The sequence below is a fragment of the Xyrauchen texanus genome, chromosome 29 (assembly GCF_025860055.1).
Source record: "Xyrauchen texanus isolate HMW12.3.18 chromosome 29, RBS_HiC_50CHRs, whole genome shotgun sequence".
In the NCBI taxonomy this organism is placed as follows: Eukaryota; Metazoa; Chordata; class Actinopteri; order Cypriniformes; family Catostomidae; genus Xyrauchen; species Xyrauchen texanus.
In genome coordinates, this window is record NC_068304.1 from 13,198,676 (window position 1) to 13,210,030 (window position 11,355).

General features: G+C 45.3%; 1 protein-coding gene across 3 annotated transcripts in view; it reads right to left on the minus strand.

Moving 5' to 3' along the window:
* LOC127622886 (spectrin beta chain, non-erythrocytic 4-like) overlaps positions 1–301 on the minus strand; it is a 119,587-nt gene extending 119,286 nt beyond the window's left edge. For all 3 annotated transcript variants that reach the window (XM_052097019.1, XM_052097018.1, XM_052097017.1), the window contains exon 1: positions 157–301. In XM_052097019.1, coding sequence (XP_051952979.1) covers positions 157–301 — 145 coding nt within the window. The remainder of the gene's footprint in view (positions 1–156) is intronic.
* Between the last annotated feature and the right edge of the window lie 11,054 nt (positions 302–11,355).

Genomic DNA, 11,355 nt, shown 5'->3' on the forward strand with positions numbered 1-11,355 from the left:
GATACCAGCACACCAGGATGCAGCACACCAAAACACAAGATATTTAAGTGATCATCTTTGTTGGGGGGAGTTTCAGCAGGGTAGTGATACATTAGAACCAATGGTTTGTTTATTTTTGGTGTATGTTTATGTCTGTAATGTGTTTTTTCTGCTCACCTGCTAGTGCTTTAATGCGAGAGCACTCAAATAGTTTAGCACTGGTTGTCTCTGATTCCCAGAATCCTGTGCTTGCAGGCCTGTTGTTGTTGTTGAGTTGTCTCTGGGCCTCAGCATTGTCCAGGTCTGTTGAGGCATTGGCCATTGCACCTGCTTCCTCAAACAGCCCTGCAAATTGTAGAGAAACAAGTCACCCCCCAACACAGACTTAAGGTTCAGCTACTGTAGGCTATACAGTAGATTTAAAGGAACAGTTCCCCCCAAATATATGTCATAATTTACTCAACACCATGTCCTTCCAAACTTGTACGATGTCCTTTCTCATGTGGAATACACACACAAAATAAAATAATAATAATATATTATTTTAAGTATACCAGTCTGTCTTTTCAATGCAATGGCAATATGACAGGGCAGAGGGCGGGGACGCATGTGTAAAAGTTTACATACCCGGTCCCTTATCAGGCTAATCAAGTCTCCGATAGGGATAAAGGCCAACTGCGGACTGTGGTGCAACAGAGAACATTTATGGGCAGCTGTCCGTCCTATGTGTGTGTGTTTGTGTCGTTTGGTTTATTTCTTCATTAAACTATTATTTATATTGTCAAGCCGGTTCTCGCCTCCTCCTTGCCCATTAACCGCTTTACTGCTTAAAAGTGATAGTTCAACCAAAAATTTTAATTTTCTCATTATTTACTCACCCTCATAATATCCCAGGTGTGTATGACTTTCTTTCTTCACCAGAACACATTTGAAGAAAATTAGAAAAATATCTTTGTTCAGTAGGTACTTAAAATGCAAGTGAATAGTGATCTGACTTTTGGACGTCATCCATGTGCCTCCAGCGCTGTTAAGTGATTAGGAGGAATGCTATACAGAAACTTCATTGGTTTTGGTTTAGATATGTTTTTATCTTTCTCTTTGCTCACAATGGTGTGTTTGTGTGATTATACTGGATGTCTCAACCAAGAGGAGAACGTGAGAATTACGTCTGTATCATGTCAACAGTAATACGTCATTGGAGAGACCACTTGAACTCCACCCTATCGTGAAGCTTAACCTATGCGATGATTTAGAGTTAAATAGTACTTAAATATTGATCTTTTATCGTACCAAAATGTATTGTATCGGTTTAATTTAACATTAATTTAACCGATAGAGTTGTATCAATGATGTTTATCCTGACTGTCTGTGATTTTTTCTGTGAAAATCGGATCACCATCCACTTTTCTAATTTCCTTAAAATGTGTTCTGGTGAAGAAATACATAGACCTGGGCATTCATGAGGGTGAGTAAATAATGAGAACATTTTCATTTTTGGGTGAACTATCCCTTTAAAAATGATGATATGTTAATTCAGTCATTTAATTTTGTAATCCATATAAGAAACAAGTCATACAGTTTTGAAACAACATATGGGTGAGTATTTTTGGATGAACTATCCCTATGAAATACACATTTAGTTACACATACAAATACTCAAATTCAAAGTTTCACCACATTCTGCCTGTACAGCAGGCATATTTTCTAGATCAAAATTTCCCATATTTTTTAGATCACCATTATTCTCTATTCTCTTCTTACCTTTATATTTCGCTTTTATAATGTCAAATTAAACAAATTTGTCACAAGTCATTCTTTTGAAAGTAGATTTAGTGCCTCTCGTGCAATCTAAGGTCAATAGTTGACCTCTATAGGTGTGTTGCGTCATAGCTGTAAGGCCCCGGCACTCTCACGATGAAGTGCTTCTTCGTTCTTCACTCAGAGCCATAAAGAGGTTTGAAAAAGCTGCGCAATGACATACGGTCTAAGAACATTCAGACACCAACCACTCTGCTGTGGCAGGTGTTGAGAGGAGCATATAAACATGAGGACACTCAAGACTAAATGTAAAACATTAAAATGTTTTATCAATGACTTAATGCCTCATTCTTTGAGTAGAATTAACAAAAGATCAATAAAAGAAGCCGTATTAACCACTCATTATACAGAAGTAATATACTGTATAGTAAAATATGCTTTTTGTAACTACTTGATGATACAGTAGATAATGTGTCATTTTTAATGTTTACCTTTTGCTTTCACTAACATGCTATATGCAGCCAAAATATGTCAAGTCAAGTGGTTTTTATTGTCGTTCAACCATATTCAGTTAGTACAGTTTGTTACAGTACACAGTGAAAGGAGACAATGTTCCTCCAGGACCATGGTGCTACATAAAACAACATAGGACAAACACAGAACCACATGAGACTACACAGACTAAATAACATACCTATATAAAGTGCACGTGCAAACGTGAATAATAAATTACTAAAAGGAACAGGACAATAGGCACAGTAAGAGACAGTGCAGCGCCGACCAGTACACAATTATAATCGAGTAGTGTAAAAAGATGACACTTTCTAAAATGCTAAATGTAAACATAACATACTATGAAATAGTGTTCTATGGACATAGCCTTTATTGAGGTAGCAGCCAGGTATAAAGTGACAATAATTAAAGTGCAACTTTGGACATGTGCAAAAATTTGATGGTGTATGTGTGTGTGTGTGTGTGTGTGTGTGTGTGTGTGTGTGTGTGTGTGTGTGTGTGTGAGCGTGTATTTATCAATTTTTTGGGACCAAATGTCCCCATAAGGATAGTAAAACCTGAAATTTTTGACCTTGTGGGGACATTTTGTCGGTCCCCATGAGGAAAACAGCTTATAAATCATACTAAATTATGTTTTTTGAAAATGTAAAAATGCAGAAAGTTTTCTGTGAGTTTTATGGGTAGGGTTAGGTTTAGGGGATAGAATATAAAGTTTGTACAGTGTAAAAACCATTATGTCTATGGAAAGTCCCCAAAAAACATGGAAACACAACATGTGTGTGTGTGTGTCAGTCCAGTCCAGTCTCTGAGTATTAAGGAGTCTGATGGCTTGGGGGAAGAAGCTGTTACACAGTCTGGCTGTGAGGGCCCGAATGCTTCAGTACCTCTTACCAGATGGCAGCAGGGTGAAGAGTTTGTGTGAGGGGTGTGAGGGGTGTGTGGGGTCATCAACAATGCTGGTTGCTTTGCGGATGCAGCGTTTTATGTAAATGTCTTTGATGGAGTGAAGAGAGACCCCGATGATCTTCTCAGCTGTTCTCACTATCCTCTGCAGGGCTTTGTGGTCCAAAACGGTGCAAGTCCCAAATCAGGCAGTAAAGCAGCTGCTCAGGATGCTCTCAATAGTCCCTCTATAGAATGTAGTGAGGATGGGGGTTGGGAGATGTGCTTTCCTCAGCCTTCGAAGAAAGTAGAGATGCTGCTGGGCTTTCTTGGTAATAGAGCTGGTGTTGAGGGACCAGGTGAGGTTCTCCGCCAGGTGAACACCAAGGAATTTGGTGCTCTTGACGATCTCCAAAGAGGAGCCAACGATGTTCAGCGGAGAGTGTTCACTATGTGCTCTCCTGAAGTCAACAACCATCTCTTTTGTTTTGTCCACATTCAGAGACAGGTTGTTGGCTCTACACCAGTCCGTTAGTCGCTGCACCTCCTCTTTGTATGCTGACTCGTCTTTCTTGCTGATGAGACCCACCACGGTCGACGGTGTGGTTCGAGCTGTGCATTGCTGCACAGTCGTGAGTCAGCAGAGTGAACAGCAGTGGTCTGAGCACACAGCCCTGGGGGGCCCCAATGCTCAGTGTGGTGGTGGAGATGCTGTGATATGTGGCGATAACATTCTGTTATTGTAATTTATGATGACACTGATACTACTACAAAGATGGGTATATAAAAGAGTGTTAATGGGTAGAATAAAAACAAAAGAATGATGATAGGCAGATGGGTGAATGGCTTTCGCTGCCGATGGCACATGAGTGAAGCAACATATCAAACAACAGAGTGAATGGGCACTTAAAAGAGTTTTTGAATAGATTTGAATCCTTTTGAAGAGTAATACAAAAAAAATGCATGACATGTTCTTGGAAAATCTCTCTACGTGAACGATCGTATAGATGTACTGTAGGTAAATTTGCACCAGCCTGTCTGAATGGGAATTCCTCCCTTAAAGTAGGTGCTCCTCCAATGGCGATGAAGTAGACCAATGGCAGTGAGAAGGTGTTTAGCAGCCGTTATGAAGATTTCCTGAGAGTTCACACTGGTGAGTTGTTACAAACCACCAAAACGAACTCAAAAACATCTTCATTTTGGCAAAAAACAAATCTAAATGACATCACATCCATTCATTCTTCGATTTTGTATGAAGTGTGCAGAGGCCTTTAGCCTGCTATACCATGTATTTTAGCACTGAAAGGACACTGTATTGACCAATAAGCATCAAGGACAGAACTATCCATTGTATGAGTCAGATATTCCTGTGAAACCAAAACAAATAAATGTCCCATTTCCATCAAGATGACGTACGGTAGTTTTTTGAGAGAGTGATGGCAAGTGACCTTTTTTCACACAAAAACCGAACAACTGGGTCATTTCACTGCGCTGCCAAGATGAGCGAGCAGCCACTTTTTCTCTTGCATCTTGATAAGTGAATTTAGTATGAATTAAATTCTAATAGATTCAAAAAGCTAATCCTTCACCCCAGGGGTCGGCTCCAGCCAAACTGTTAAAAACTGTATATTGTTCACATCTGTTTATTCTGCTCAATAGACACAATATGTGCATATATTACTGTGTACAATGAATAAATCAGATGAAAATGTAACTATTTGCTTTGACCAAAGCCTCCTGGTACATGCGATAAAGGCATTACGCAAGGCGCTCCGTCTGCATACATTAGACATGCAGCAAATTTGAACAGTTTAGTTCTCCATTCTGGTCGCTCCTCTCATGAAAAAGGAATTTGTGATCTTGTCGATTACGTTTTAATGGCTTCATGTGCTTTATTTACCTCCCGATCTCACTTCGCCTGCTATCCGTTTACATCACTGAAACAGGAGAAGCGGTCTGCACACGGAAAAAGCGAGAAAAAAAAACATACTTTTTTCAAACGGTGCCGTTTTCAGGGTGCATCGTCAAGTGTCAACGTACACAAAACATGAGCTCATTGATGTCATTAAATGATTCTACTTTTTTATTCCAACCAATATTCCTGGTCGGAGGCTTCCGTAAATATTCAAAGATTTATACTGGGGCACTTGTCCCAGTAAAAGGGGTCTAGGGACGCCCCTGGTTATGAGACTGGTGGATCGAATTCCTTTCTTTTTTTGGAGTTTGTGTGTTTTGCATTTCCAGTCCGCGAAACGCAGCCTCCGTCTGTAAAATTTTAGTCGCGTTACAGTAGCTATAGTTATGTTAAAGTGAACGTGTGCCCCCCTAGAAATTTCAAATGCCCCCCTATGAAATTCATCCTGGCGCAGACACTGCTTCACCCCATCCCCCTTCCAGCACCCTTTCCATTGCCTGCTAGAGAACAAATCAACCATTGTTTGTGTGCTGTTCATCACAAGTGCTCATTAATTTCTATCAGTACAGTCACTGCTCTTGTGGTTATAAACAAACAGACTCTTCTTTGAAAGTGTGAGCAGCAGTCTGCTCTTTTTACTCACACTTTCATTGAGATGTCAGTCATTATTGTCTTGAGAGAATGCAGCACACAGATACAGACTGCTCCCCTCCCCCAGTTTTCATAAACCCCAACTATATCTGACTCCTTCCCCCACAATAACACACTCACACACACACACACACACACACACACAAACACGCGCACGCACACACACACACACACTTTCTTTTGTTCTTTCTTTCTTAAAGGGACAGTTTAGAACAACATGAATGTTAGAAGAGTAAATTATGACATAATTTAAATTTTTGGGAGAGCTATACCTTTAACATGTTTCAAATGCAGAATTTAAATACATAAATAACAAAAACTCAAATCTATCCTATATTCCTTTTTTCATCTTTTTCTATTATATTGCTTCTGTCTTTCAAATACAAGTTAAACATGTCAATACCTATAATGCAAATCCACTACTTGCATATTTATGCATATATGTATGCGCTTATTATGACATGTTATTAAATATCAAAACATCATGGTTACTGTTATAACCTCCGTTCCCCGATGGAAGGAACAAGACGTTGTGTCGACTGTAGTAACACAAGGGGTCTCTTCTGGGAGCCTCGCATACCTCTGAACTTGAGAAAAGCCCAATGTCAAATTGGCAGAAAGAATTTGCATATCCCGCCCCCGGACATAAAGGGGAGAGGGGTATAAAGGAGAGCGGGCGAGTGTCTGTCAGACAGGCTTGGGACACCCAAGCCTCGGGACGCGTGTTTGCCTCCAGACGCACTATTACCAACCCCCCCGCCACGAGGCCCCACCCGGTACATCCAAAATGATCGTCCCGTTAGTGCCCCTCGCACGGAGCTCAGATGCATGGCTTGAGCTTCCCAGCCCGTCGCGATGGCTGGCCAGGACCATATGACTCGGCTACGCGATTCAATTCGCCAGGCTCCCGCCTCGATTCAGCGGTATTCACTCCACTCCGAGGTGTGACGAAAACACCAGCACCTTACGAGCAGAGATTGCCACTCTGCTACTCAAGGACGCGATAGAGCCTGTCCCTCCAGCTGAGATGAAGAAGGGTTTCTACAGCCCTTTCTTCATCGTACCTAAAAAAGGTGGTGGGTTGCGGTCAATCTTAGACCTGCAAGTTCTCAACCGGACTTTACACAAACTCTCATTCAAAATGTTGTCGCTGACTTCGAAAGCCTACAGCGCCACCAGACAGGCCGCCTCTGCCCTGCATGCCATGGCTCTCCTGCTGGTCAACCAAGCCAAGGCACTCAAAGAACTGCACCTGGGTAGTCCCGACCCCGATGTGATGCAGGAACTGCGCTCTGCCACTGACCTCGCTCTCAGTGCCACGAAAGTCACAGCTTGAGCACTCGGGCGGGCAATGGCCACCCTCGTGGTCCTGGAACGCCACCTCTGGCTGAACATAATCGAGATGTGCGACGTAGAAAAGGAACGCTTTCTCAATGCCACCGTCTCCCAGCTTGGCCTCTTCAATGACACCGTCGATGACTTCGCCCAGCAGTTTTCGGCGGTGAAAAGGCAGATGGAGGCTATCTCACACATCATGCTGCGGTGACGCCCCAACGCACCCCGCCTGCCTGCTGAGGGTGTCCCCCTGTGGCCAAACAACAGGCAACTCCTCGACAACCCAGGCAGTCAGATGTTCCAAGCTGGTACCAAGACCACTCCGTTCCCCGGTGGAAGGCCAGGAGGAGAATCCTTGTTTTCCTTATTTTACTTTGCCGTACCCCCCTCGGGCTGCGGTACCCACATTCTCAATAAACGAGCAATTTCTTCACTCCCTGGGTCATCCAGCTGGTGCGTGCCTTTCTCACGGCGCCCGGCTCCAAAATCCTTCAATCCCGCCTCACCTCGCCTCCGGACCCGCGACTGCTCAGCCCCGGCAGGCCAGCGCAGACGAGTTCCGAACACACCTTCCCAGAACCTCTTCCTCAGTCTCTAACCCGCCCCCTGCCGGGTGCGTGGAGAAAGGTAAGTGCTTTGAGTCTTTTCTCAGCACCCAAGCCTCGGGACGCACTTTTGCCTCCCAACGTTCTATTACCTGCTCCCCCCCACCTCGAAGCCCCAACCGGTACGGATTCTACAAGACAGATTCTAACCTGCGTTCGACAGCTAGATTGTTTCATGGTGGTAGACCTGAAGGATGCGTCCACGTCTCCATCTTGCCTCGACACCGATCCTTCCTACGGTTCACGTTCGACGGCCAGGCATATCAGTACAAGGTTCTCCCCTTCGGCCCTCTGTCATCTCGCATCTTCACCAAGGTCGCAGAGGCAGCCCTTGTCCCGCTACGGGAAGTGGGCATCTGCATACTCAATTACCTCGACGACTGGCTCATCCTAGCTCACGCTCGATAGTTACTATGCGCGCACAGGGACCAGGTGCTCAGGCACCTCAGCCGTCTAGGGCTCCAGGTCAATGGGAAAAGAGCAAGTTCGTCCCGGTTCAGAGCATCTCTTCTCTCGGCATGGAGTTAGACTCAGTCTCAATGACAGTATGCCTCACGAACGAGCGTGCGCAGTCAGTGCTCAGGTGCCTCGCTCTCTTCGAGTCTAAAACAATTTCAGAGGCTCCTGGGGCATATGGCTCGTGCTGCTCGGGTTGATGCATATGAGACCGCTTCAGCACTGGCATCAGACTCGAGTCCTGAGATGGGCATGGCACCATGGAACATACCATGTGGTCACCATGGTATCACCCCCTCCTGCTGTCAGACTTTCAACCCTGACAGACCTCTGTTTTCTGTGGACCGGAGTCCCCCTACAGCAGGTGTCCAGATGTGTCGTGGTACACCTCTCAACAGGGTTGGGGCACCATGTGCAACGGACACGCTGCCGCTGGCTCCTGGACAGTGCCTAGAGTTGCTGGCTGTATTCCTTGCCCTGCGGAGGTTTCTCCTGCTCATCTGGGGCAAGCACATCTTGATCTATTCAGACAGCACCGTGTGCAAAGGCGGCATGCGCTCTTGTCATATGTCACAACTCACCCACCATCTCCTCCTTTGGAGTCAGCAGCGACTCCTGACAGAAGGCCCTCTCGGGACAGATGCGTTGGCACACAGCTGGCCCCGGGGGCTGCGCAAGTATGCATTTCCCCCAGTGAGCCTTCTTGCAATGGTGCTGTGCAAGATCAGGGAGGACGAGGAACAAGTCACCTTGGTGGCTCCTTATTGGCCCACCCGGACTTGGTTCTCAGATCTCACGCTCCTCACGACAGCACCTCCCTGGAAAATTCCCCTGAGGAAGGATTTTCTTTCTCAGGGAAGGGGCACCCTCTGGCATCAGCACCCAGACCACTGGAACCTCCACATCTGGCCTCTGGACGGGATGCGGAAGATCTGAGTGACCTACCATTTGCAGTCCATCTGAGGACCATCCTGCTGCATTGTAAGGACACACCATTCGTCTGTGCCCATGAGGAGACCATGCCTGTAGTTGAGTGTGCTTTCACACCAATTGGGCAAGTCTTACCCTGCAACTCATAAGCCAGGGTAGTTGCATCAACAATCCAGTGAGACAGCCTTTGCTTGGAGACTCACATTCCTTTTGTGCGTCCTCAATAGCATATAAAGAGCTGGTCAGACATTTGCATGTAGTGCCTGCACAGGGCATAACAACGCAAGGATTGTTCCTCATCTGAATTAAAAGGAGGAGGGACAAAGGCCTGAAGGTAAACCACCTGCGCTTTGATGGGCGTGGTTAGGACCTTGGGTACATATCCTTTCCTGGATTTGACAGTGGCTCTTGAAAGACCGGGGACAAAATCCAGACATAAATTGTCGACTGATAGTAAATGCAGGTCACAGACCCGTTTTACTGAGATCCGTTTTACTGAGGCCAGAGCCAGCAGAAGAGCCTTAACGGAGAGCATGCACAGTTCAAAAGAGTCCAAAGGCTCGAAGGGGTCCCTGCGAGATCTTTTAGGACTAGAGTTATGTACCAAGTTGGGACTGTATCTGGCCGAGTTGGGCTTAATTGTCTTGCTCCTTTAAGGAAATTTATGATTAAATCAGGCTTGCCTATAGAGGCGCCGGCTTCAAGTGCAGATATAGTTGCCACATAGGTGCCATCACGCAGGTGAGTTCTGCGTCTAATCCCTCTAAAAGAAATATTAGAATTTCATGTATGGGGCAGTTTACTGGGTCCTTGCCATGTAAGACACACCAATAAATGAACACTTTCCATTTTAGTGCGTAGAGGTGTCTCATGGATGGTGCTCTAGCTTGTAAAACTGTGTTCATGACTGAACGCGTCAGTTCTGATGTGTGTAGTGCACCCCCTTCAGGGGCCACAAATGCAGGTTCCACAGCTGGGGCTGGGAATGCCAGATTGTGCCTTGCACCTGAGAGGAAATCCCTCCTCAGTGGTATTTCCCATGGTGAGCAAGCTGTACAGAATCTCCGTCATTTCCGGAAACCATGGCTGGTTTGGCCATTTCGGCGCAACTAATAGAACTGTTTCCTTGTCCTCTTGCACTTTGCATATGACAGAGTGAATAAGGCATACTGGGGAAATTAATATTTGCATTTCGCCGGCCATTTGTGTGCCATTGCATCCATTCCCATTGGGGCTTGGGACTTCCAATAACAAAGGGGACAATGAGCATTCTCCACTGAGGCAAATAGATCGATTTCTGCTTTGCCGAATATTTCTCAAATCCTCAGTACAGTCTGAGGATGAAGTCTCCATTTGCCCGGTCTCACCCCTTAGTGTGACAGTAGGCCAGCGCAGTAATTCAGGCGGCATGGGACATATGTCACTCTCAGGGAGAGAGGATGCTCACTCCATAGGAGGCGACGTGTCAGTCTCAACAGTGGCGATAAATGAATTCTGCCTTGGCTGTTTATATATGCCACAACTGTCATATTGTCTGAGCAAACCAGAACATGACAGCTCACTATTTCTGACTGAAAGCATTTAAGGCTAGAATTACAGCCAATAACTCTAAGTGGTTGATGTGCCACATCCTCCTAGCACCTGTCCAGGTGCCGAAAGTCAGGCATCCATTGCACACCGCCCTTCAACCTGTGTTGGAAGCATCCGTGGTCACCACTTTCCACCTGACAACTTGGAACTTCGAGTACCAGAGGGGAGAGTGGGTATTCTCCACTGAGGCAAATAGATTGATTTCAGCTTTGCCAGATATTTCCCAAATCCTCAATACAGTTTGAGGGTGAAGTCTCCTGAATTCCGTCTTGGTGGTTTATATATGCCACAACTGTTGACAGTTTGTGACTGAAAGCCTTTAAGGATGTTGCCGCAACAAATCCCAATGCAAATCCCAGTTTGAACTGAGATGGACACTGTAAAATGGCTGAAGCAGTAAGTTTGTGCTGGCATAGCAAAGCCTCTGATTGCAGCAGTAACAGACAATCGTCGAGGTAGTTCAAGATGTGTACGCCGCTCAGTCTCAGAGGGGCAAGAACTGCATCGATGCACTTTGTGAATGAGCGAGGAGCCAGAGACAGTCCAAAGGGCAGGACTTTGAATTGGTATGCCGTTCCCTCGAACGTGAATCTCAAAAACATCCTGTGACGTCGTACAATTGGATATGAAAGTACACATCCTTCAGATCTATCAACGTAAACTAATCGTTTGAGCGTACATGCGATAAGATCCGTTTCTGAGTAATCATTCTGAATGGGTGCTTTATAAGTGCGTGATTTA